The sequence below is a fragment of the Danio rerio genome, chromosome 19 (genome assembly GCF_049306965.1).
Source record: "Danio rerio strain Tuebingen ecotype United States chromosome 19, GRCz12tu, whole genome shotgun sequence".
Taxonomy (NCBI): Eukaryota; Metazoa; Chordata; class Actinopteri; order Cypriniformes; family Danionidae; genus Danio; species Danio rerio.
This window is the reverse complement of record NC_133194.1, coordinates 47,350,001-47,377,500: the sequence shown is the minus strand read 5'-3', so window position 1 is coordinate 47,377,500 and position 27,500 is coordinate 47,350,001. Positions and strand designations below refer to the sequence as shown.

General features: G+C 38.5%; 1 protein-coding gene across 9 annotated transcripts in view; it reads left to right on the top strand.

Moving 5' to 3' along the window:
- Positions 1–27,500, top strand: part of csmd3b (CUB and Sushi multiple domains 3b) — a 990,558-nt gene that overhangs the window by 573,530 nt on the left and 389,528 nt on the right. For all 9 annotated transcript variants that reach the window (XR_012395232.1, XM_068215335.2, XM_017352314.4 and 6 more), the window contains 3 exons: positions 7,470–7,586; positions 9,838–10,053; positions 11,142–11,330. Coding sequence is in view for 8 of the 9 variants with exons in the window: in XM_068215335.2 (XP_068071436.1) it covers positions 7,470–7,586; positions 9,838–10,053; positions 11,142–11,330 (522 nt within the window). In the remaining variant the exon portion in view is untranslated. The remainder of the gene's footprint in view (positions 1–7,469; positions 7,587–9,837; positions 10,054–11,141; positions 11,331–27,500) is intronic.

Genomic DNA, 27,500 nt, shown 5'->3' with positions numbered 1-27,500 from the left:
CATAGTTTTTATTGTGCTCCTGACCAAACGGCTAATATTGCTTAGTTGAAGTGATCAGAAACCTCAAATTCCAACACAGTGTATTGGGAATGTCTTCTTTTAGTTGAAAAAAATATTTTCTAGAGATTAATCTAACCAGTTTAAGAAAATTTGGTACCATTTTCAGGAAATATGTGCAGTAAAAGAACATGTTTTATAAGTTTACATGTTTACATGAATACATGAGTTCCAGCAAATTGATTCTTTTCTTAGGTTTATACGTGTAAAATAGAGTTTGTTGTGCGGGACAAATTGTACAATTGTTGTTTTTGTCAAGCCACATTATTTTTTACCTTTTTTTGGTATGTTTTTTTTTCCATCTTATAGTTTACGTTCCATCTATGCTTTTTAAATACTTGTTTTTATCTTTTTTTTTTTTTTACTGTAGTTTGCCATAAAATTCCTTATGTATATGTATATATTTTTTATCATACATATATATATATATATATATATATATATATATATATATATATATACAATCTTCTATTCAACTTAAAGTGACATTTAAAGGCATAACTGGGTTAATTAGCTTAAAGTTAGGGTAATTAGGCAAGTCGTGTATAACAGTGGTTTGTTTTGTAGAGCAGTGTTTCTCAACTGGTGGGTCGGAGTGTGTGGTCAAAAAAAACAACACGAGTTTAATTTTTAACTTATTTTGTATATATCAGACTTTTATTTTAAAATGCGCGCGTAACAACCGTACCGTTTGACATGTGAAATTTCATTTAATTATAGCAACAAATATGTTGAAGCGCAAATACGACCCCGAATATGTAAAGTGTGGATTTACATATATTGATGACAAAAAAGGCTTAAAAGCTCAGTGTGTCATATGTAGTGAGGTGCTCTCACGAGACAGCATGAAACCTTCTCAATTAAAACGACATTCAGAAACCAAACATCCCAGTTGCAAGGACAAACCTGTGGACTATTTTCAAAGATGACTCTAATAGTTGAAAAAAAGTGCCGAACATCTTCATGTTCAAAACAAGTACAGGCGCTCCGCGCATCTTACTGTGCTCACCGTGTAGGCCAAGAAAGCCCACACAAAAGCAGAAGAGCAAATAACTAGTGATTATTTTAAAAAGGGTTATGATTATTTTAATCATTTTAATTTGCTGGTTGGTTCTGTTCAACCGGATCAGTGTTAACATTTTATTAACAGTTCAGTTTAGTTAATGGTAACTAAACTTTTCCTTATGCCTAGTTCAGACTGCGTGATTTGAGCCCTGATTTTGGCTCGCCGACAGGTTTTGAGAAATCGCCGACAAATGCCTGAAATCACAGGCAAATCGCTGCTCGTGCACGTGAGTGACAATCACACAGTATGAACTATCAAAGACGCGATCTGAGAGAATCGCCGATGAGTCGCCGATGCCTGTGAGATATTTGGCGTGCTGAATATCTGGAGCTGTCGGCGATTCAAATCATGCCGTGTGAATTGAGTTTTGACTGAAAATAACATCAGCGATCGCCTACAGCCAATGAAAGAGCGGCATTCACTTGTGTGTGCGTGTGTGTATACCTGCTGCAGGCCAGCGGGAGGCTGGGGGAGAAGTTGAAAGTGCTCTTTTTCAGTTTATTTGGACCCACGAAATGAAGGAAAAACTAGTGGAGGTTTAACAGAACTCAGGTCTGTTTGACGTTTCATACAGAAAGAAATTAGTTTATTATCAACTTAAGTTGAGGAGAAATGGCTAATTCCCTTTAAACCCAGATGAGCAAATTTCTACCCCATTAAAGGCTTCTTTCTCATTATGTAGTAAATAACAAAAGATATACAACGTGTTTTTGGCTGTGAGACGTAGTTTGGACGAAGTTGTCGCCGATTCTTCCGATAGTAAAATCATGAAATGTGAAAGTCCCTGTCGCCGATCCATCTTGCAGTGTAAACAAAGCAGAGATGAAACGCTAGCCCAGATAGTCATGCAGTGTGAAAACATCTGTGACACGACTACTTTGAAAATCATGCAGTCTGAACTCAGCATTACCCTAACCACTCTTTACAGTATTTGACATTTTTACTCTGTATTATTACTATAATTTGATACATTTTGATAAAGTATTGGTGATTTTCTTATGATTTATGTGTCGCTACTTGTGTATTTTAACAAATCCAATTGAATTGCAGTTCCTAAAATTATATTATAGTTATAAATATATAACTATAATAGTTATATTATTATATAAATTTATATTATTTATAATATTTATAATAAATTATTATATTATTTATATTATAATTTATATATTATATAAGTTTATATTATTATATAAAAACTTGGGTCGCGGCTTGATGAACATGTAAAAATGTGGGTCCCATGGCCAAACCAGTTGAGAACCCCTGCTATAGAGAATTGAAAAAGAAATACCTCAGGGGGCTAATCTTATTGACCCTAAAATGGTTGTTAAAAAGTATAAAACTGCTTTTATTGCAGTCAAAATAAAACAAATCAGACTTTCTCCAGAAGAAAAAAAACAGGAAATACTGTGTAAAAATCCTTTGCTCAGTTAATCATAGTTTAAAAAGTATTAAAAATCACAGTAGGGGCGAATCATTCTGACTTCAACTGTACGTCTCAAATAAAATCAGTTACAACGAAGGCTTACTAGAGCGTATTACTAAAACAGGACAGCGCTAAACAGCAGGCGTTACCTATGTCTTACCCCGTCAGAGCTCTTTAGGCCGCCTGTCCTTCGGCTATTTGATTACATTCTTTGGCTTTCCCTTCTCTACGGCGACTAAACTGAAACAATGTGATTCAATGCGAGGCCATTAGCCCGTCGCTGAGGAGGACTCTGAGAGGCAATTTGCTGTGAAGGCTGCTTCTGCTGATAGGAACTGATGCGCTCACCAGATTAGACATCCAGGGGCACTTTTTACTGCGCGCAGTCATCTCACTTCCATGAGCTCGAAATGCAGCGTATATTAGAGACGTGCACCTGTCTCAGGTGGCAGAGGCTGCTGGAGATGCGTTTTCCCTTAAACACAGCACAGCGTTTAAAGTTTTTGACTCTTCTAAAGAATAAAAAATACCATCATATGTTTGCAGATATTTCATAAACATGCTAAGGAAACATTCTTGTTTATCCGAAAAACAATGCTGAGGTCAGATATTCTGCTTTGAGCGGTATGTGCTGGAATGTCTGTCTTTGTTTTGGTAATTTAACCCGTCAAATGCCAGTTTAGCCAATTATATTTCAGCCCCCGGGGTTGCTTTGGTGGAAAACAGCTTATTTCATTCATTCAGTCATGAAGGCTCTCAAAGTATGTGTCTGCAACCAAAATGTGACCTCCGGTGGACAGTAGCAGAAAAGACAGACTTCGAAAATAGCAACCCGGGCTCATTGTGGAAACGTAGCCCCGCGGACGTTTCTGCGGACCGCAAGATACGTCCCGGGAGGTACGTATTCGAGCGGTTTTTGTTTTCGCGGATCCGCGAGAGGCAGCTGTGCGCGCTTTTTCGCGTCTCGGGTGCCTCTCGGGAGTGCGCGCCGTTCGCGCCCGCGCTGATCTCGCGCGAAGCCGCCGGATCGGCCGACCCGGCCGCCCTCCTCTTCCTCCTCCTCCTCCTCCTCCTCCTCCTTCCCTAAACCCAAGCGATGGTTTGGAAAAGCCGTCCAGAAAAAAAAAAAAAAAGCAAAAGCCCTCATCTTCGATTTCGACCGTGTTTTCGGATCTCGCCGCGTTTTCGCCCTTATTTTTCGGATTTTGTTTTTCATCTTACCTGATTTCTGGAACCGCTGTTCCCCGGACTCGATCCCGGTCGTCGTCCCCGCGGCCGGCTCCTCCTCCGGGGCCTCCGCTCCGCCGACGCAACGCTAAGCGGACAAACTGGTTGCATCAGGAAAGCCCTCCACTCGGAGGCGAGCCGTCAGCCGGCGAGCGCGAAGAGGAGGAGCATATCGCTCGAAAAAAACTAAATGCGTCCATACGTACCTCCGGCCGCGTAAATCGCGGTCTCCAGAAACGTCCGCGGGGCTATGTTTCCAGAATCTGCTTGGGTTGGAAAATAGAGACAGATTCAGAGTTCACCATGAGGTGGTTAAGGAGTCCCTATTATACATTTAAAAGGGTTATATTTTGGTTTTAAGAGTCTCCAACAACATGATCTGCATGCAAGGTTCATTGTTCTATAATATGCATTTATTTTTACCTAATTATCTCAGCGACTCCCATATGATTCGTTCAGTGATTCATGGGATCCCAAACCTTCTCCTTAGCGTGAAGCTAATCTGCGCTGATTGGACCGATGACAGCCTATAGTGATTGGTCAACAGCGTTTAGAGACAGAGTTAAATGCCCAGCATGGCTTATCAACAACATTGAAGTAGTCAGAGTGCAGAGTGTATGTGTGAGCATACCTGCCAACACTTTGTTATTTATCCTGGAAAACTCCCATAATTTCAACTAAATTTCAATCCTTCCTTTAACAAACGGCCAACAAATGCCCCATTGTAAGCGTGTAGACTCCAGAAGCACTCGAACAGCACAAGGCTGGGCTATAATGCTGGGGTATTTTTGCAAAAATAAACCTCAACCACTGACTCTTCACAGTTTTATCTTTGGGTAGAGAAAATAACACAAACTTTCCCCTCACACTTCCAATAATATCCATCTGATCACAGCGTCTTTATGACTTGATTCAACCATGTTCTGCTACAAAGTTTGTCTTCCTCTTTTTCTTTGCTACTGTGTTTGTGGGCGGGGCCGCAGGTTTCAATTTTCCTTGGAAACAGCTTAAGACTCGTTATCAAGACGATTCATTTAAAGCACAAAGAGTTGAATGAGTCAATATTTTTAAATACGGTGCATTTTCAAATTTAAGCCTTAGCTGGATATTTCACTTCACTTAGAGCTGTGCTACACACTACATGGAAGGACATGCTCAAAAATCCATAATAGGAGCTCTTTAGTAATTAGCAAATAATATGAATATTATATACGTAAACATTAGGTGAGCAGGTTACATTGTAACCCTGTGTGCTAATGAATTTTCCAGTGATTTTGGCTGTTTGCACCAGACAAAACATGACAGAAATGTAAATACAGCCGTTCAGAAGCACAGAATAGTGCACTCACTGCACTCCAATAAAATTATAAGGTTTATAATTTAATTAATACAAATTAAACCTCTTTAACCAGGCCTGTAGCCAGCTTCGTGAAAGGGATGGTTCTTTTCTCTCAAAAAGTGGACCTTTTTGCCTCACTCAGGCTACTATTTAATTATGAGATTTCAATACTGCATTTTTGTTACATTTTCAGCTGAAATAGATTATTGGATAGTCACCATAGCAAAAAAAAAACTTAATTGAAAGATTCATGGATAACAACAATAGCCAAAATAGTCTTCAAATTAATTTTAATATTGGGAGAAAATGGGTCATTTTTGACCAGCTAAATCGCTTAAAGGGCTCATTTACGTCAGTCACACTATTATTACATGTTATGACAACGCTTAAGACACATTTTTAACATTATAAGTTTTTGATTTTATGCGTCATATATCTTATACATGCTCTTGGGAGTTTCCTGAGAATAAATTGTTGCTTATAATACTGCATGTGTACAAGAGATGGAAGAGAAATGCTGGAAATACAGTGTTTAGCTCTTAAAGCTAAAAAGGCCCATCATTTATTTGAAAGCCTCTTGTTATAGCATCATAAACATCTTTACTGTCACTTTTGATCGATTTAAATGCATCATTGCCAAATTAAACTATCCAGGAGTGCTGTTATGTTCTTTTTATAAGATATAAGTCTCGGGTGGCCACGAAATATGTGTCTGTGAAATTTCAGATCAAAATATCTCAGATCATTTATAATATCATGCTGTAAATGCCCCGTTTTGGGGTGAAAACAAAGCAAACAGTTGTTGTATGACTCTCTTTATATGCAAATGAGTTGCTGATCCCCCTCCCCCATTTAAAGAAGAGGGCAGAGCCTTTATAGCTTGCATAACAGATGCTCCTGGAACAACAAACAAATCATCTGCATGTGCTTTAAAGATACACTAAGCAAATTTTGCCAAACAAGATTGATTCAAAGTGGAAAAACAAACACATCCATAACTCAACAGGACCATCCCTATTGATATCTCTGCCTTTGTCAATAGGCACGCCCCTTACTTCTGATTTGCTGCTGACAAGTGTGTTTCCTGACTCAAATATTCATATTCATTCATTCATTCATTCTTTCATTTTCTTCTCGGCTTAGTCCCTTTATTAATCCGGGGTCGCCACAGTGGATTGAACCCCCAACTTATCCAGGACGTTTTTATGCAGCAGATGCCCTTCCAGCCGCAACCCATCTCTGGGAAACATCCACACACTCATTCATACACACACACACACACACACACTCTCTTACACACACTCATAAACTAGGGACAATTTAGCCTACCCAATTCACCTGTACCGCATGTCTTTGGACTGTGGGGGAAATCGGAGCTTCCGGAGGAAACCCATGCGAACGCAGAGAGAACATCCTAACTCCACACAGAAACTCCAACTGAGCCGAGCTGTGGTTCAAACCAGCGACCTTTTTGCTGCACTACAGCACTACCCTACTGCGCCACTGCGTCGCCAACTGAAATATTCATTTATTATTCAAACATTTCTTAGTGATAAATGTGAATAAATGCTGCAAATTCATGATGGTGTAACAAGGAGTTGGGGACAACAGAGGGGAGGGTCGGAATGCAGTTTAATTTACAGCTTAGTCAGGCAGGCAATAGTCAAAAGAGGAGCAAACAGTATTATTAGGGTAATCCAAAAGCTTAGTCATGGTCACAGGCAAAGAGGTCGATACAGGTGGCAAAACAACATCAGAAAACACTGCAAGGCTAGACAAGCGAACACTTTGTAATGTTACAGCAAACAAGACTCAGCACTGTGTGTGTGAATGTAAGGTGTGTGTATATAGTCCATGTAATCAGTCGTCATGATCTACAGCAGTGTGCAAGTGTGCATCCGGAACTGGTGTGTGTGTGAGGTGCCTGACGGGATATGTAGTTGGTTAAAGTGGCATGTGTAGTTTTCCAGCGAACTGCAAATGCTAGATTGCTGGTGATCGTAACACATGGGCTTTTTTCAGCTTAAAGAGCTAAACACAGTATTTCCAGCGAACAACAACACACTATTTTTTTTGTGTGTTTTCAGTTTTAGTAAGTTTGTTTCAGTGCATTCTCTGTAAAAATGCTCAGTTCCACACAATTCCTTCATGTTATCCTAACACAAATTAATTAAGTTAACTTAATTGTTTTTTTTTACAAATTTAAATGGACCGAACATAAAGTTGTCCCGCCAAAAAATGTAAAAATTGTGTTGTTTTAACTCATTTTAAATAAGTAGTTTGAACAAGCAGTAAAAGTGATTTGTTTGAGTGTATTCAGTTTCAGTGAGTATGTTTCCCCCTCTGGCTTTCAGCCCTGTGTGGAGGTGATGTTCGAGGACCAGGAGGAACCATCCTGTCCCCCGGCTACCCTGAGGTTTATCCCAGCTCCCTCAACTGCACCTGGACTGTGGAGGTCAGCCATGGCAAAGGTAAGAAAACGATTGCTACATCTTACCTGCAATTTGTCACCCGCTTCCATAAACATTCATTTCGACAGGCCAAATACTGCAGCCTGAGATACAAATTGATGGCTGGATGAAAAGCCAAAAGCCCGACTAAAGCCCGCCGTAGGTACAAAACTCTCATGAATACAGATGTAGGTACTCGTCGGTGCCCTACTCCGAAATATCATTATCCAACCTTTGAGTTGAGAATAATGAAAGTCCCTCTGTATTTTAATTTCCCAAGGCTGCTAATGCATATCAATTTTGAAGGCCATTATGTTTAGTAGACAGATCAGTTGGAACTAAAAATACTTTTCTCTTTTCTGACACCAAGACGGAAAAGGGTCAGAATCAGAATTGTCTTTGTTCTAGGTGACCTCAGCCAAAACTTAAATTCATACAGCTTGAGAAAAAAAAAAGTTTTTTATTCCTCTTCTCCTGGGTTTAATGAGTAGCCGGTACCCTTAGTAGGGTCCCCTCAGCCTTGAATAATGAGGTCGACCCCAAGTGCTTGATCATTTCTTTTATGGACCCTTTTCACAATACTGTTATGACACCTTTAGCGGTCATCTTAAAACCTTGAAAGTTTTTATGAATATTTATACACTACCTGACAAATGTCTTGTCGTCAATCCCAGTTGTAAGAGCAACAAATAATAACTTGACTTCTAGGTAGATTTTTCCAATGAATCATCTGTTGAGCTGCATCCCAATCATCACAAATACTGCAGGATACCTACTGGAACCCACATGACCTCAAGATTCTCACAGAAATCAGTCACATTTGGTGAAGGAAAAATCATGGTTTAGGGTTACATTCAGTATGGGGGTGTGTGAGAGATCTGCAGAGTGGACGGCAACATCAACAGCCTGAGGTATCAAGACATTCGTGCCGCCCATTACATTACAAGACACATTCATTCATTCATTCATTTTCTTGTCGGCTTAGTCCCTTTATTAATCCGGGGTCGCCACAGCGGAATGAACCACTAACTTATCCAGTAAGTTTTTACGCAGCGGCTGCCCTTCCAGCCGCAACCCATCTCTGGGAATTACAAGGCACAGGAGAGGGCAAATTCTTCAGCAGGATAGCGCTCCTTCTCATACTTCAATTTCCACATAGCAAAAAGAAGGTCAAGGTGCTCCAGGATTGGCCAGCCCAGTCACCAGACATGAACATTATTGAGCATGTCTGAGGTAAGATGAAGGAGGAGGCATTGAAGATGAACCCAAAGAATCTTGATGAACTCTGGGAGTCGTGCAAGAATGCTTTCTTTGCCATTCCAGATGACTTTATTAATCAGTGATTTGAGTCATTGCAGAGATGTATGGATGCAGTCCTCCAAGCTCATGATGGAGTCAGACACAATATTCATTCTGTTTCCACTGCAGCAGGACTTTATTTTCTATACTGGACATTATTTCTGTTCAGTGACAATACTCTTGTCTGAGCAAAGTCAGACCTTACTGTCCTAATTAAATCATTCAAAATCAAGGCATGATTATATATTTTGGTAAAATAAGTGTAATCTTGAGGTCTTTGCCTTTCATATAAGCCACTTCTGATAGCAAATGATCAACTAGAAGTCAAGTTATTATATCCTGTTCCTAAAACTTGGATAGGTGACAAGACTTTGTCAGGTAATGTATGTATTTTCTAATACAAAGTCTATAGGGGCAGGAAATAAAATTTGCCGTTGCTCTCCTGTCTGTCCCACAGTATTTTTTCCTTTTTTCTGAAGGAAATGTGTATATATACTTTCACAAGGAACATAACTTTCATAACTTTCATAACTTCAAGGAACACTGCCACTCCCTCAGAGTAAGACCAAGCAGCACAAAAACACACATTTTGTTACAATCCAGACTCGAAGCAACAACTACGCCACGCACTCTCTACAAACACACAATCAGTATGACCCCTCCGTGACCCGGAATCACCTGCATGCTGACTGCATGACAAGGAATGAATGAGAGAGCGCGAGAACCCCATCCGAGGCGCTCTAAATAACATTGCATCAGCTGACAGCTGTAACCCAATCAGACCTCACTCAAATAATAATAAAGAAAATTCTAATGACGACCGTCACAGTATATAGTATGTATATAGACACTGTGAAAAGGGTCTCATTTGTTTTGTTGCCAGATTCCTCTAGCTTCTACGAGACACTCATGGTAACATTTGAAGCATATTATTAGCTTTTTGACTCCTGCATTGGTTTTATTTCCCCACCAGGCGTTCAGTTCACCTTTAACACCTTCCACCTGGAGGACCATCATGACTATCTGCTCATCACAGAGAACGGGAGTTTTGTTCAGCCTCTCGCTCGTCTCACCGGAGCTGAACTGCCCTTGCCCATCAACGCAGGTCTTTATGGCAACTTCAAGGCCCAGCTGCGCTTCATATCTGATTTCTCCATCTCCTACGAGGGCTTCAACATCACATTCTCAGGTGAGGGGGGTTCGATGATGGCCCAGCTGAAGGGCACAGGGACAGTACAGTAGATGCAGTATATGCAGCAGTATATGCAGTAGTTGGGGTTGTAGATCAAGTACTTTTATTTACTTAATATATATATATTTATTTATTAGTATTATTATTATTATTATTATTATTATTATTATCATTAGTATTATTATTATTATTATTTATTTGTTTGTTTATTTTTTAATATTATTATTATTATTATTATGTTATGAAAGTTAAAAATTATTATAAAACACCAGGAGATAAAAAAATACCAGATAAAACATTAAATAAGAAAAACATATAAAACGTAATAAATGTAATATATTATTTAAATTATAATTGACAAATTATCATTTAAAAATGAAGCCTAGATGTGTTAACGCATAGAAATGTATAATAAACACTCTATCTAAAACTTGATTTTTTTCTATTCAATCCCAATATATATAGTTCATTCCCATTGAATTTTTTTTCTTTTTTTTTTTTATATTTCCCAAATGATGCTTAACAGAGCAAGTAAATTTTTACAGTGTTTCCTATAATATTTTTTCTTCTGGAGAAAGTCTTTTTTGTTTTATTTCGGCTAGAATAATAGCAGCTTTTAATTTTTTAAACACCATTTTAAGGTCAATATTATCAGCATCTTTACGCTATATTTTTCCGATTGTCTACAGAACAAACCATCCTTATACAATAACTTGCTTAATTACCCTAACCCGCCTAGTTAACCTAATTAACCTAGTTAAGCATTTAAATGTCACCATAGCTATACACTGTAAAAAATGCACGGTTCCACACAATTGATTCATGTTGTCTCAACACAAATCAATGAAGTTAACTTAACAAATTTAAGTGGATTGAGCACAAAATAATTAAGTTGTCCCCACAAAATCTCAAGAATAGTGTTGTTTCAGCTCGTTTTAAATAAGTAGTTTCAACATGCAGCAAAATAATTTTTTTAGTGTACATGGGTATAAAAGTATTTATAATATAAAAATGATTTATGTCATATAACTACAATACACATGATATATTGTATATAATATTACAAACTCTTCTGTTTCTCCCAGAATACAACCTTGAGCCGTGTGAGGATCCAGGTGTGCCGCATTACGGGCGGCGTAACGGATACAGCTTCGGTATCGGAGACACTCTGACCTTCTCCTGCAATCTGGGCTACCGTCTGGAGGGAGCACCGGAAATCATCTGCCTGGGAGGAGGGCGGCGCATGTGGAGCGCACCTCTGCCAAGGTGTGTGGGTACGTTGTCAGCTGTTTTCATTCATTTCAACTTTTACTCTCTCGATTTCGCTACCAAATGCCACGCCACATGGACATACTGCTGATTCTAAAGAAAGAAAATGCTGATGTGCGAAATGCTGATGATGTGTTCGCTTGGACTTTCAGCTCGATGACAGACCTAATGCGCTTAATGATGAAGCTGCTGTTATGAGTGATGAATCAGACGGGTTCAAACATGAATGGTTTAAAGGGACGGCTGAGTGAATAATCTGTCATTATTTGTGTCCATTTTTTGTGTCTCTTTTTTATGTTATGCTATTCTCTCATGTCCATTTATAATGTTTGCAATACATTTACTTACAGGGGACCTATTATTATAAGCTGTAAAATATGGCTCTGATATAGAGGTCTGCATTCCTGCGGCTGTCCCGCAGGCGCCGCGGGACCCGACCAGATTTTTGCGGCGCGGGTATAAATTTCCGATTAAATCGCGGGAGCGGTCGGTAACGGGTTTAATTTGGGATGGGAGCGGGCTGTCTAGCAAAATCACTCCTGACTCCCGAGTGAGCACGCGTATGTATGTGTGTAAATGAAGTAGCGCGATGCTGTGTTTAGCTTGTTTGGTGCTGTGTGTGTGTGTGTGTATGTGTGCGCACGCGCGAATGAGAGATGTGTGTGTGTGTGTGTATGTGTGTGTGCGCGCGCACGAATGAGAGAGAGCGAGCTTTGCCTGTGTGTGTGCTTGGTGCTTATGCGTGTGTTTGTGTGTGTGTGTTAGTGCGCGCGCGCGCGAATGAGAGAGAGAGAGAGAGCTTTGTCTGTGTGTGTGTGCTTGGTGCTGTGTGTGTGTGTGTGTTTATACAGACAGCTTGTTATAGCCTGTCTGGACTGTATAGCTGGGTGATTTTCGGTTTTGTTCTCCCCCCGCTCTTTAGCGAGATCGGGCGCGGCGGGTAGAAAACGGGGCGGGTCGGGCAGCGGGACAACAAGTTCTTAATATAAGCGGGAGCGGTCGGGTTCGGGCTAAAACCTGGCGGGTGCGGGCGGGAGCGGGATTCAAAATTTAGTCCCGCACAGATCTCTACTCTCAGACCCCTAGAGTGTGTCTGTGTGTGTGTGTGTGTGCGTGTGTGTGTGTGTGGGATTTCAGCTCAAAATAGCAATGTGATTTGCAATTTGAAATTGATTAATCTTTGATCCAAATTAGGGCATTTTGTCACTCTCACTTTAAATTTAAATAGTGACAGATTTAAAACACTAATGCTATCTCTGTGAAAATGTGAAAAATTAGCTCAGAAGAAAGTTTGCTGGCTCTTTGGTGGATGGCTGATTCTCACTCAGGGCTGTTTAGGGTAATAAGGCAGAGATTGTCCCTAGTGGGCGGGGCTTCCCCCCTCTGATGACACGTACAAAGAGAGAATGTCAATCCAAGTGTTTCTGCAGACTGTTTATATCAGGTATGACTATAAAAAATTTATAAATTCATGTATACTATTAAATGCTGGCTATATTCACACACTGCTGACACACAACTGTGTTTAAACCCCTTATAAAAGTGATTTTTTTTAACAATAATTCAAAATGTTTATTGTCATGTGCACAGTAAGGAAACACGTTTTTCTGTACAATGAAATTCTTACTTTGCCGTCCACAATGAAGTCATACACATAACATTCACATCACACACGATATACACATAAATACACGTATATACACAGAAGTGACAAGTATAATTATGAAATGTAAATATATAAATATCTATGTAGAGTACAGAGGCTAATGAGCACGTGTCAGCATAGTGACATATTTAAAACACTAATGCTATCTCTGTGAAAATGTTAAAAAAAATTAGCCCAAAAGAAAGTTTGCTGGCTCTTTGGTGGATGGCTGATTCTCACTCAGGGCTGTTTAGGGGAATAAGGCAGAGATTGTCACTAATGGGCGGGGCTTTCCCCCTCTGATGACACGTACAAAGGCAGAATGTCAATCAAAGTGTTTCTGCAGACTGTTTATATCAGGTATGACTATAAAAAATGAATATATTCAGGTTTACTATTAAATGCTGGCTATATTCACACACTGCTGACACACAACTGTGTTTAAACCCCTTAAAAAAGTGATGTTTTTTTTTACAATAATTCAATGTGTTTATTGTCATCTGCACAGTAAGGAAACACGTTTTCCTGTACAATGAAATTCTTACTTTGCCTTCCATAGTGAAATCACACACATAACATACACGACATACACATAAATACACATATATACACAGAAGTGACAAGTATAATTATGAAATGTAAATATATAAATATCTATGTAGAGTATACAGGCTACTGAGCATGTGTCAGTGTAGTGACAGATTTAAAACACTAATGCTATCGCTGTGAAAATGTGAAAAAAATTAGCTCAGAAGAAAGTTTGCTGGCTCTTTGGTGGATGGCTGATTCTCACTCAGGGCTGTTTTGGCTAATAAGGCAGAGATTGTCACTAGTGGGCGGGGCTTTCCCCCTCTGATGACACGTACAAAGAGAGAATGTCAATCAAAGTGTTTCTGCAGACTGTTTATATCAGGTATGACTATAAAAAATTTATAAATTCATGTATACTTTTAAATGCTGGCTATATTCACACACTGCTGACACACAACTGTGTTTAAACCCCTTATAAAAGTGATTTTTTTTAACAATAATTCAAAATGTTTATTGTCATGTGCACAGTAAGGAAACACGTTTTCCTGTACACTGAAATTCTTACTTTGCCGTCCACAATGAAGTCATACACATGCACATCATACATACACACACACACACACACACACAGACACATATATATATATATATATATATATATATATATATATATATATATATATATATATATATATATATATATATATATATATATATATATATACATATATATATATATATATATATATACACACACACACACACACACACACACACACACACACACAGAAGTGACAAGTATAATTATGAAATGTAAATATATAAATATCTATGAATGTAAACAATATATAATACTGAGTGTGTAGTAATGAAAACAGATGTAAACAACGTATAGTGGTTCTTAAAATTGTTCTTATTATGCAAAAAGTGCCTAGTGCAATTGGCTTATGTGCAAACAACAATATAATGGCCGAAGCAGATTGAGTGCAATTCTATGCATTATAGCGCAAACTGGGATGGAGAATGTAGTGTGCTACTGAGCAGAAAATGAAACTGTTTATGTCCAATGGTTATCCATTTAAAAGTCTGATAGCTGAAAAAGAGTTCTTGAGACTGCCAATCCTGCATCTCACACTCCTATACCTCCGCCCTAAGGGTAGGAGTGTGAATAATCTGTGTTGTGGGTGCGTGGGGTCTTTTAGGATGGAGGCAGTTGTCTTGTGGACTCTGCGATGGTGGATAGTCTGCAGAGAAGGCTGTGGGGTTCTCATGATCTTCTCTGCAGTTCTCACCACTCTCTGCAGACGTTTGCGGTCCTTTACAGTAGCTTTTGCTTAATAGGGTTACTTTAGAAACTATAATTTAATAGCAGTAGGTGTTTTTTATATCCTGTGTTGTCATCCTTCATAAAAAACACTATTTAAATAGACATGACAGATTATAAATTCACTGGTGTGATTGGTTGACAGTTTTGCATATTTAAAAATTCCAACACCTTACTTTTAAGATTGCATACAAAGTTTTGAAAGCACAGCTTTGTGTCTACAGATACAGTCTAAAGTTCTGTGTGAATGTTTCACAGCCTATATCCATCATAGATAAACACTGCTGTGATGTGTTTGGATGAAACACTTCAATAATCAGTAAAAATCAGAAGAGACAAAGCAATAGTCGGCACGTAATAACAACTTGTATGGTGTGATATTACTGTCGAATCCAATATAGTCAGCACAACATAGTCTTTTAGCTTCAGCCTTACTGAAAATCCAGTGTTGAATTGTCCTTTGTTTGTAAACAAATCCATAATAAAATGGAAGTAAATGGAAGATCCATAGTACAGTAAATGGAGGTTCTTAACACAGTCTGGAAGTCTTTCCTAAATTTGGTATCAGAATCTTGTTGCTTTTTAAAGTGTCTTTATTGTTTGGTTTTAATAGCAGGTAGCATTTAGCATGTATCAGTGGGAGGAGCCAGTGATGTAGAAGTGGGCGTTGATCTTTTTTCTGTGGAGACGAAGTTTAGACATTTGTTAAATTCAATTCAATTTACCTGTATTTCTATAGCACTTTTACGATGTAGATTGTGTCAAAGTAGCTTCACATAGAATGTTATAGTAAATTTAAACAGTGTCAGTTCAGTTTTCAGTGTTGGGAGTTCAGTTTAGTTCTGTTCAGTGTGGTTAAATATTCAATACTAAGAGTCCAAACACTGAGGAGCAAATCCATCGATGCGCAGCTCTACAGATCCCGAACCATGCAAGCCAGTGGCGAAAGTGGCGTGGAAAAAACTTTACCAATCAGCAAAAGTGAAGAATAAAAAAAACAGTTGGGCATGACCATTTCTCCTATGGCCAAACGTCTTGTGCAGATCTGCAGTCTAGGCGCCGGAGGCAGGAGAACGCTGGAAGTCAGCAAAGACTCGTCTGTCCCTGGAGTCTCACAGGAATCAGTGTCATGCTCTCCACTCTTCCAAGACACCACAGCAGCTGCTCAGGATACGGCCTGGTCCAGGATTATGGAAACCTTGGGACCATCTCGTCGCTGGTCTTGGATCACATTGGTGGCTCTGCATAGTCTCTGGGGCCTCGGGATAAGAATCCCCCGGTGGAAATAGAGAATAAAGAGAATATATAGCGTGGCTGCTGTTTATAGTTTATATAAAGGAGATGTGTAACAAAAAGTGCATAATCTGTCGATCTGGCAAATTCACATAATTTTAGTTGATTTTAGATTTAAAAAAAGCATTGAGCTCTGAAAAGTATATATTATTTTATAATACTTATAAAAGACCTTATATGTCTAAACATTATTTGATTTCTCATTTTATGAGCCCTTTTAGTACTTGTGTGACTGTATTATTGTAAATATGGATATTCTCATCCATTCATTCATTTTCTTGTTGGTTTAGTCCCTTTATTAATCCGGAGTCGCCACAGCGGAATGAATCGCCAACTTATCCAGCAAGTTTTTACACAGCGGATGCCCTTCCAGCCGCAATCCATCTCTGGGAAACATCCACACACATTCACACACACACACACACTCATACACTACGGACAATTTAGTCTACCCAATTCACCTGTACCGCATGTCTTTGGACTGTCGGGGGAAACCGGAGCACCCGGAGGAAACCCACACGAAGGCAGGGAGAACATGCAAACTCCACACAGAAACACAAACTGAGCCGAGGTTCGAACCAGTGACCTTCTTGCTTTGAGGCGACAGCACTACCTACTGTGCCACTGCCTCACCCATATGGATATTCTGAATTGAATATTTTCACTAAAATTAAGCTAAAGGTTGCCACAAACAATAAAACACACCAAATATGAATAGAAGCAATTCATTTATTCATTCATTTTTCATTGGCTTGGTTCCTTATTCTGGAGTCGCCACAGCAGAATGAACCACCAACTATTCCAGCATATGTTTTGAACAGCGGATGGAACCTCATACACTAGAGCCAATTATGTTCAATTCACCTATAGCGCTTGTGTTTGGACTGTGGGGGAAACCGGAAGAAACCCACGTCAACACAGGGAGAACATGCAAACTCCACACAGAAATGCCAACTGGTGCAGCTGGGACTCGAACCAGCATTCTTCTTGCTGAGGCCACAATGCTAACCACTGAGCCACTGTAGAAGCAATTCATTTTAATAAACTAAAATCGGTTTACTCCAATACAGTCACAGTTAGTTTCTTTGGTTTGCTAAGTCAGGCCTGATTACTGTAGAGTAATTGGTTCTTGCTGTTTCACTGGAAAGCCTCAAAAAGTCACCAAGATGCCATGTGGTGCGCTGACTTTTCCATTTTTGCTCCCAGAGCTTATAAAATCAAGGACAGGGGTGTTCTTCCACGCCAAACTTCCTCCACAGTTGCTTTCCCGATGGAGCTGAGCGGGCTCCTGCAGAGAGCGTTTGGAGTGATTTAGTAGCACCATTGTCATGTTTCAGTGTTTCTTGATTGTATCTCTCAGTGTATCTTGCTCAGCGGCGTCAGTAAGTGACTCCTCAGCAATAAAACATTCATCAGACGTAGACAGAGTGGGCTGGAGTGCCATCAATTGGGAGTTAGCCATGCATGGCACAGGACAGGGGCATAAACAAAATAGCAATTATAATAATGGAGAACTTTCAGAGGTCCGCCAGTGTCGCCACACTTTCCTCCGGTCAAGAGGGGTCAGCGGCCATTTTTCACATTAATTGAAAAAAATAATAACTGCATTTATCATTGCTGTTTGCGCTTGGGTTTATTTATTTATATGCGTCCGCGCTCATCCAGGAGGTTGTGTCCTCGTAATATTCTGTCTCGGTTTTGTATTGTCCAGTGCTGGAAATTAAGCAGGAGGTTAGAAGCAGATTTAGTTTTAGGGGTAAAAACAGCCAAAAAAAGATCTTTATTTTCACAAAAGTGCATTGTGCATTATATTTTTGAGAGTTTTTGTATATAAACACGTACACTAGATGTCATCTTAGAATGATATTCATTCATGACACAAATAAGACCAAAATTAAATGTAAAAAAATAAACTGCCAATAATATTTTGTGTTTTCAATGCATGAAAACATTCAGTGTATCCTTCAGCGGATCCTTAGGGTGCCAATAGGGATGTCAAAATGAATTGTTTCTTTGGTGCACCGCGATGCAGACGCGGACAATTCTGTATCAGTTCAGTAATAATAATAACCTGTTATTATGTACTGACGTCATTTATCTCCTATGCGCTCTGTCGCGAGGGAGATAAGCGTGAGTATTTACAACACAGCCAGTGGCGTAGCGACAAATGCGGAGGCCCCCCTGCAGGGGTCACTGTCGGGCCCCCCTGATGATGGGGGGGAGGGGGGGGGGGCAACGCGGGGAAGCGATCATGAATTAAGGAGCGGGGAAGGCAGGCGGGGTGGAGCGACAATGCGGGGAAGCCTTCACAAACTGAGGAGCGATCACAAACCGAAAGCGGCGAGAGCGTCAAAGTAGCCAGAAGTCATTCATTTTCAATGAGAACCGGCGGCTAGAAACAGCACAGGGTGTCTTCTCCGGTGTGTGAGCATCAAGGAGAGATCAAATCAAGTCAACTGAGCTATGATATGACGCCGTTCGGCGGCAAGCAATCAGAATGAAGTAGTCCACCGCTTGAGAGGTGTTCAGAGTACACAGACCTGTGAACTTTGGTTCCGACCACAGTTGTTCCTAAGAGTTTGATTATTGCGGTTGCTGGATTTTCAATTATTGAAAATCGCGACGACGCGGGGCCCCCATCACGCGGGGCCTGTCCGCTACGCCACTGAACACAGCTAACTCAGGGCCGGCCCGTGGCAAAGGCACCATAGGCAAATGCTAAGGGTGCTGTATATCCAGGGGGGGGCACCAGAAATGAGCGCGGTTCAGTTGGTTTTGTTTTCGATATTCCTGACACACATTCAGTTATAGACGGCAATAACTCAAAAAACTCTTACCCTAAAAAGATCTAAAGTGTGTTTCCTACAAAAAGACAAAGCTGGTTATGTTTCACAGCTGTCTTTCTTTTTTGTCGCTCGACATTACGAGCACTGCTCCGTTTAGGCCCTCGCAATATGTGTTTAGCCGGAAGAGCTAGAGAGGAGCTCTCAGTAAGGGACCGTCTGAAAAGTGCTTCTTTTTTTTTTTTTTTTTTCGCTTTTTTTTTCGCTCCACTCAGCGCGAGCTTTCCCTGTTGCGAGGGATTAAGTGTGTGTGTGTGTTTGTGTGTGTGTGTGTGTGTGTGTGTGTGTGTTTGTTGCTGTCTATGTTTGTGTATGTGTTTGAATGAGAGACAGTGTGGTGCTGTGTGTCTGTGTGTTTATACAGAGCATGTTATAGCCTCCCCCCTAAAATATAACACTATATATGGAAAGCATCGTCAATGCACCGTGATGCACCCAGATATCGAATTGAACCGAATCGAAGGCATGAATATCGTAACCGAACCGAGAGACCAGTATAGGTTCACACCTCTAGGTGCCAGTACTGCCACCTATGTTGGATACTGTATTATTCACCACAATCATGAATGCATTGTAATACTTTAAGTTTCCGAGTAACTTGTAGTGTAACAGATTGCTAAGAGGGTTTCAAAGAAATATTGTCAGGTTTCTGGAGGGGGAAAGGAGGACACAATTGCAGTAAAATGATTTGTTAACAATAAAATACAACAAGTGACAACAAAAACAACCCCGAGGGGGAAAACCATAACTGAAAAGACAAACTAGACTGGACTGAGCTTGGGTGGCTAGACTGGAAAGGAACAGGACATGACTCTCAGAAAGAGGAACGAAGAACTGGCACAGGACCGCAGACATGAGGAGACTATAAATGAGAAATAATTCATTAACAGACAGATGAACAGGATTAACTAATAATGGGTTAACAAGGAGGGTGGGACTAGACAATAGACAGGACAGCACATGCCACAAAGAAAAAACAAGACATGTGCTCACATAAAACAGGACTAGAACACGCAGCCAATGAGAGAATTCGTTTACCGCGTGTTCACATGAAACACAACACTGAAGCTGCGTTCACACCAGACGCGAAAGAAGCGTCAAGCGCGAGGGATTTACATGTTAAGTCAATAGACAACCTGCAGTGCGATATGGGAAAATGATGTGGATATTCGTGCCACGTTAACCAAACAGGAGCTTTCTCTTGTAGGGGCATGTTTATGATGTAGTGCCTGTTGTCGGTGTCCTGGGGAAATCCTCCTGGCGACACCAGACAACAGTTAGTCAATCTAGGCTGGGCTCAGTCGGAAACACTGCTTAAAACTCCATCATCCAGCTGTAGTTTCTGGAGGAGTTTATGAACTCACAGAGCTGGGTCTGAAAGGATCTAGTTGACTCAGACACGGCTCCAGTGTCGTAAGACATGAGTACACAATAAATAAAACACTTAACGTGAACTCACATGAAGCATGCAAGTTTCCAATCAAAACAGCAACCGAAACCAACTAGGCCGGAGCTCTGAGACCAAAAACACCATGCTGTGAAGAAACACACACCAGGACAAGAACGTGCATTCCGAGCAGACCTGGACCTCACGCACTCGCGTCAATCGGAAGCGTGCATGGTCTGAGCATGGCCAAGACGATGCTCATACCAAAAGATGAAAACAGACAAGAACAGGATAAGAGTGCCCGACCCGAAAAAACTTGAGCTGAGCACTGAGCTGGACTAGAATCCTGACAAATACAAAGTACACATAAATTACTCAAACAGTAACAAAGAGGCACTGACAAAGTCAGAATTTTAAAGATTTTTAATTTTAGGCATGTGTTTGTTTTTAACAAAAGAAGATGGTCGCTAGTTCAAGCCTCTGGGTGCTCTGGTTTCCCCCTAAATCCAAGCACATGGCTATAGACTGATTTCATGCGGCCGCCATTTTCATAAGCGAAAGCGAGGCTGCGGTGGGAAGAAACCCGGAAGTATCATTGGGAGCTACATAGGAATGTTGTGTAACTGGCTATATATCTTATCAGCGAAGATAAAGTGACACAAATTTATAATTTCTCCGCCTTCCGGGTGACCCGAAGGTCCGTTCCGAATGAATGGTGAATGTAAAAAGGGATATCAGAGCTCATGTTCAGCTAAGTTAAGGGAAATGGCACTAGTTAGCTAACGTTTTCTTTCCCAAACACACGTTTTAGATGCCATTAATCAAACTCAAGTTAATAAACTGATTCTTTCACTATATTAGACTTGTCCCGATACTGAATTAAAAGAAAACCCGGCAATTTCGTGCTAAGATTTAAGGCAATGTTGATGGCTTTCTTAAAACAGCGCTGATTTGATTTGTGTTCACGTGTTCAACAGAAATGATTGTGATTGGCCGAGAAGGTCATCAGTTCACCCACCGCTGTATACTGAGCACTAACACAGACGAGCCGAGCGATCTACTTGATGACTCAGCTGATCTTGACGGCTGCTTCGCGCTCCAGTCCGTGTCTCTGTGTTTTCACTGGGTGAAGAGCGGTAAACTGAGTCCAAACCAAACACAGATACACGGAGATGGAAGCGCGAAGTCGTGAAGAGCAGTTGAGACATCCGCGCTCAGCAGCGCTTCCATGTTAGCGGGAAACAGCCGGGTTTAAAACTTCAGTACCAGGACAACACTATTACAGACAACACGAGCGTGTGCTGCAGAGGACTGCAGTGTTTATCACTCACCGGGTTACATAAGCTGAAGCAGGAAAGCGTCCTCACGGTGTTTAACTGGTGCCATGAGCTGAAGCCCAGGAGGAAACTTAAGCGTATCACTGAGATTGTGATGTTGTTTGATGCTAAATTGCTTTTAATTGTTTAAATTAAACTTACTAAATAATATTAAAGTGATGGTTACACCATTTCTGCATTTTGAAATCTCGGTAACAGCTGGAGGTTTATAGTACACGGCATGTTACTGCAATGTTTACAGTGCTCGTCCTATACTTCCGGGTTTCTTCCCACCGCAGCCTCGCTTTGGTTCTTTAAAATGGCGGCCGCGTGAAATAAGCGTATAGGTGAATTGAGTAAGCCTTAGTTTTTGCCTTAGTGTATGTGTTTGAATACAAGAGTGTATGGGCAGCCGATGCATAAAAAATATGCTGGAATAGTTGGAAGTTCATTCTACTGTGGTGATCCCAGATTAATAAAGGGACTAAGCTGAAAATTAATGAATGGATTGAGTGTTTCTCTATATTTAACCAATCAGATGGGGCCTTCCTATCTTTATCCCCGCCTCCTCAGTAGATGCTGTTTTGCTATTGGCTGAAGCAGCCCAAAGGTTAACACAGAGCTATAAATAAACACTAATGATGGGAATCAAGTCAAGAAATGACAACAGCCAAGCAGAGTCAGAATATCTGCTGAGATTTAGTACCTTGACACAGTTTTCACCTGTTTATTTTAATATGATCACATAAATAAATATTTTAAAAACAACAATAATATTGCATATCGCATATTTTTTCCATATTTTTTAGATTGTATGCGCATTGGGATGCAGCAAATACCATTACGCCATTTTCTCAATGACAGCTACTAAATACAATCAACACTTGCACATTGTGATTCCCCAAACATCCTTAATATCATGTTGGCATGTGGGTCAGTTAAACTTGCTGGAGTTTGTGTCACTCAGAAGTATAAGACGGGGAGGGTTCACAATACAAGCCGAATCCGCCACCGGTTACATTCATTCTTGGCTAAATAACCGACTTTAACACCTGGAGGAGTTTATTTTTAGTTCAGGATTAAAAAGCATTGCTTCTACTTGAGGGGAGGTAAACAAAGGCAGTGTATTGATCAAAATTGCCTGACTGTAACACAGGCCTCAGCTTTCCCTCTCATCCATCACAGCTATTGATTTTACAGTCAGAAGAAAAAAATAAATACAAATAAAAAATAAGGACAAATGGAGCTTCAAGCCAACAATTAGAGTGAGAATAAACAAGTGTGTTAGACATGTCTGAAAGTGTGTGGATGACTGACCAATCACAAGGAGAGGAGTGTTCAAGTTGCTGCCACCAGCCATTGCTTTTGCAATTTCTTCAGGGAAATAATGAATCATTTCTGAAAAGTTGACATGTTGATTTCAAGCAGAAATATACATTTGAATGATATATTCTGGATGCAAAAGTGACTCGAAATGAAGTAAACACAAGGAATATTAAAGCTGTAGCCTACAGGGCCTACAAAAACTGGACTGCCAAATCATTTGGTGAATAAGACAGCTGATTGTTCATTTGTCAATGCTGAATTCTAGAATAAATGCAGACATTTCACCAGATTAATGTATAGGTCCATTGAACTGTACTGGGTTTATTTATTTATTTATTTATTTATTTATTTATTTATTTATTTATTTATTTGTTTGTTTGTTTGTTTATTTGTGCATTAATTTACTCATTCATCAGTTGATTTATTTATTTATTCATTCATTTATTCATCAATTAATGTATTCATTCATTCATTCATTCACTCATTCATCAGTATATTTATTTTTCATTCATTCATTCATCAGTTTATTTATTTTTTATTTATTCATTTATCCATTCATTCATCAGAATATTTATTCATTCATTCATTCATTCATCATTTTATGATTTTTTTTATTTATTCATTTATCCATTCATTCATCAGTTTATTCATTCATTCATTCATTCATTCATCAGTTTATTTATTGATTGATTTATTGATTGATTTATTCGTTCATCAATTTATTTATTTATTTATTCATTCATTCATACAATTTCTGTATTTATTTATTCATTCATTCATCAATTTATTAATTGATTCATACTTTTTTCATTCATCAATTTATTTATTTATTCATTTAGTTATTCATTCATCAATTTTATTTATTCATTCATTAATTTTATTTATTCATTCATCAATTTATTTATTCATTCATTTGATCATTCATTCATTTATTCATTCATTTATCAACGTATTTATTTATTTATTTATTTATTTATTCATTCATCGATTTAATTGTGTATTTAAGTCAAACAGAAAATATTATCAGCATTATATTTGGTTAGATTACTTGTCAGTTAACTTTTGGTGAAGAGTATTCTGCTGTCACTAGTGGTGCAGAAATAACATGATTCGCTAAATTAGTTCATTAATTAATTTTACCCTAAAACTTCTTAAACTACCATAAAAACTTGTATTTGATAATTAGTAAGTAAAAAAGTAAAAAATATAAATTTAATAATATTAATAATAAATAAAAAAACTTGCACACAGTTGAGTGAGAATTATTTTTTCTTTTCTAAATATTTCCCATATGATGTTTAACAAAGGAAGGACATTTCCACAGTAAGTCTGATAATATTTTTTTTTCTTCTGGAGAAAGTCTTATTTATTTTATTTCGGCTAGAATAAAAGCAGTTTTTAATTTTTTAACACCATTTCAAGTTCAAGATTTTTAGCCTCTTTAATATATGTTTTTCGACAGTCTACAGAACAAACCATCATTATACAATAACTTGCCTAATTATTCTAACCTCCCTAGTTAACCTCATTAACGTAGTTAAGCCTTTAAATGTCACTTTTAGCTGTATAGAAGTGTCTTGAAAAATTGTTAGATATTATTTACTGTCATCATGACAAAGATAAAATATTTTCTATAGTTATTAGAAATGAATTATTAAAACTATTATGATTAGAAATGTGTTGAAATTTTCTCTCCATTAAACAGAAATTGGGAAAAATAATAATTCAGGGGGGATAATAATTCTGATTTCAACTGTATATAAATATACATAAGCAATTTGAAAAAAATAAGTAATACACAGTGAAAACTTTCAAACAGGATGAAGATATGCAATTTATTCTTATTTTGTTGAAAGGACACTGTCCTTCGGAAATAACAGAAAATACTGGAACACATCCTAGAACACAAATCAAGTGCAGTTTACCTTGATCTTCAGATTCTAAAAGTGTTGACCCCCAGCTCTCAATGCCTATTGTTTCTTTCTGGAGCATCGGTGAGGACTTAAACCTTTTTTTTAACAGTTGTGTTTGTAAACTGTGATTAAAAAAACATCCTGAAAACCAACAAAGTACATTTTTGACCCCATTGTCAGATTTTTAAGACATCATTTGGATTTTCATTGTTATGAAACATAGCCTTAATATTATAAATCATTTGGCTTCTCATGTAAATGCATCTTAATTTAGGAATGTTCATTGCAAAAGATGCTATTAAAATGTGTGCACGCTTTGTAAATATTCTACTTGCTTAACATTAACTCCATTCCACTTCGCAAAATTCACATGATGATAAATGTGACCTATATTCAAGATGATGCACGAATAATTCACTGCGATATTGCTGTTCGCACGAAAAAACCCCGCCCACATGTTTATAGGATTGATTACATAGTCTGAGGGTGGTTTATTATCTTGTTTTCTGCAGTATGAGATGCTCAGCATTGGTGTTTGACTTTTTAAGCTTATTAAAACACCAGATTAAAAGTTCTCCATATTCATATGTAAGGAGAATTCAACTCTTTACCTTCGATAGTCTGTTCTTCGAGCAGCATCCAATCTTTTTTTTCTCTCACAGTGCTATTATTCATATGCGTGTGACGTTTATGAGTTTAGCCAAGCCTGTTCAATGGGTTGCAATAAGAATTACATTATCTGATCACACATAAACACATTTTCCTCATTCAGAGACCGCAGGGCTTGTTTCGTGAAGTACACTTACTGTTAACATGAAGATAATCGTTTAACTTGAGCATTGACTCTTATTATGCGAGGCAAGGTGCTGCTGTGGTATTATAGAGCTATGATTAAATCAGAATGTACATCTATGTGCGCAGGCATTTTCTGCTTGTGACGGCTGTTTTGCAAATTATGGGTTGCACTTCCTGTTTAGGAAACTACTGAAACCAATCACTCCTAACAATATGGTTGCACTCCATTTATTCCACATGCGTGGTGGAAACTGTTTTTTGTTTTGGGTTTTTTGTTTCTAAAAGCTGTATTTTCTAATACTTGGTACATCAAAGAGCAAGTTCAAATAAAATAGCAAAATTATTGCATATGTATAGAAAGCATAAGAAATTAAATAAAAATGAACAGAATTATAGACGTTTGAAAAATGTAATGACGAAATATGGGTCAAATGATTGTTTTAGGATAGGTGGATGGATGGATATAATTACTGATAGAAGGATGGATGGATAGAATGATGGAGAGAATAAAAGAATGATCAATAGATAGACAGATAGATAGATAGATAGATAGATAGATAGATAGATAGATAGATAGATAGATAGATAGATAGATAGATAGATAGATAGATAGATAGATAGATAGATAGATAGATAGATGGATGGATGGATGGATGGATGGATGGATGGATGGATGGATGGATCAATTGAGATCGATAGAGAATTAGATATAATTATGGATGGATGGATGATGGATGGATTATGGATGGATGAATGGATCGACAGTCATTGATGGATGAATATATAGATAGATGGATGGATGGATTGATGGATAGATGAATGGATCAATTGAGATCGATAGAGAATTAGATATAATTATGGATGGATGAATGAATGGATCGATAGAGTCATTGATAGATAGATTGATAGATAGATAGATAGATAGATAGATAGAAGATAGATAGATAGAAGATATAGATAGATAGATAGATAGATAGATAGATAGATAGATAGATAGATAGATAGATAGATAGATAGATAGATAGATAGATAGATAGATAGATAGATAGATAGATAGATAGATAGATAGATAGATAGATAGATAGATAGATAGATCACTTCTAATAAGATCGGACTCTATTTAATCCATATGCGTAGTTAAACAGAGTGAGAGATACTGCACATTTGGCTTTGTGCATTAAATATTTATCTGTCATGAAAATAAAGATGGAGATATATCAGTGTCTTTATACTGTATAACCTCCGACTGTTGTGTGAAAAGTGTAAAGTTGCCCACCAATACTGCATTTTTCTTTTTTCACTTGAAGTCATAATGCGAGCGCAGTGCTGTATAATGTGTTCAACGGTTATCTTGTGCTGCCAACAATTAGTCAAGGCTGAAGTTCTCAGATGTCTTCAGTTCAGTTGATTTGATCTGAATAGAGCTTTTCATAATGCCGTTTTTCTTCAGATAGTGGAAGCAACACAAAGATATCATTGGCAAGAGAAAGCTCTGAAGGACATGAGTACAAAAAAATGAGTTTCATGTTACATTTATCCCATTATTCTATTTCTGTTTATTTTAACATGTGGCATTAGGAGGAACAAATGTTCATTAGCTATGTTTCCATCCAAATAGGCAAATTCAATTTTAAAACTGGATTATCACCTAAAATGTTTGCAAAAAAAATTAGGTGGATGAAAATAGAGCTATTGATAGGGATTGAAAGTATTTTTTTTTATTATTATTTATTTAGCAACTACAACTCTGAAAAAAAAACTACAATCCATGAAAAGTATCAGTTTCTCCATGTAAAATGTTT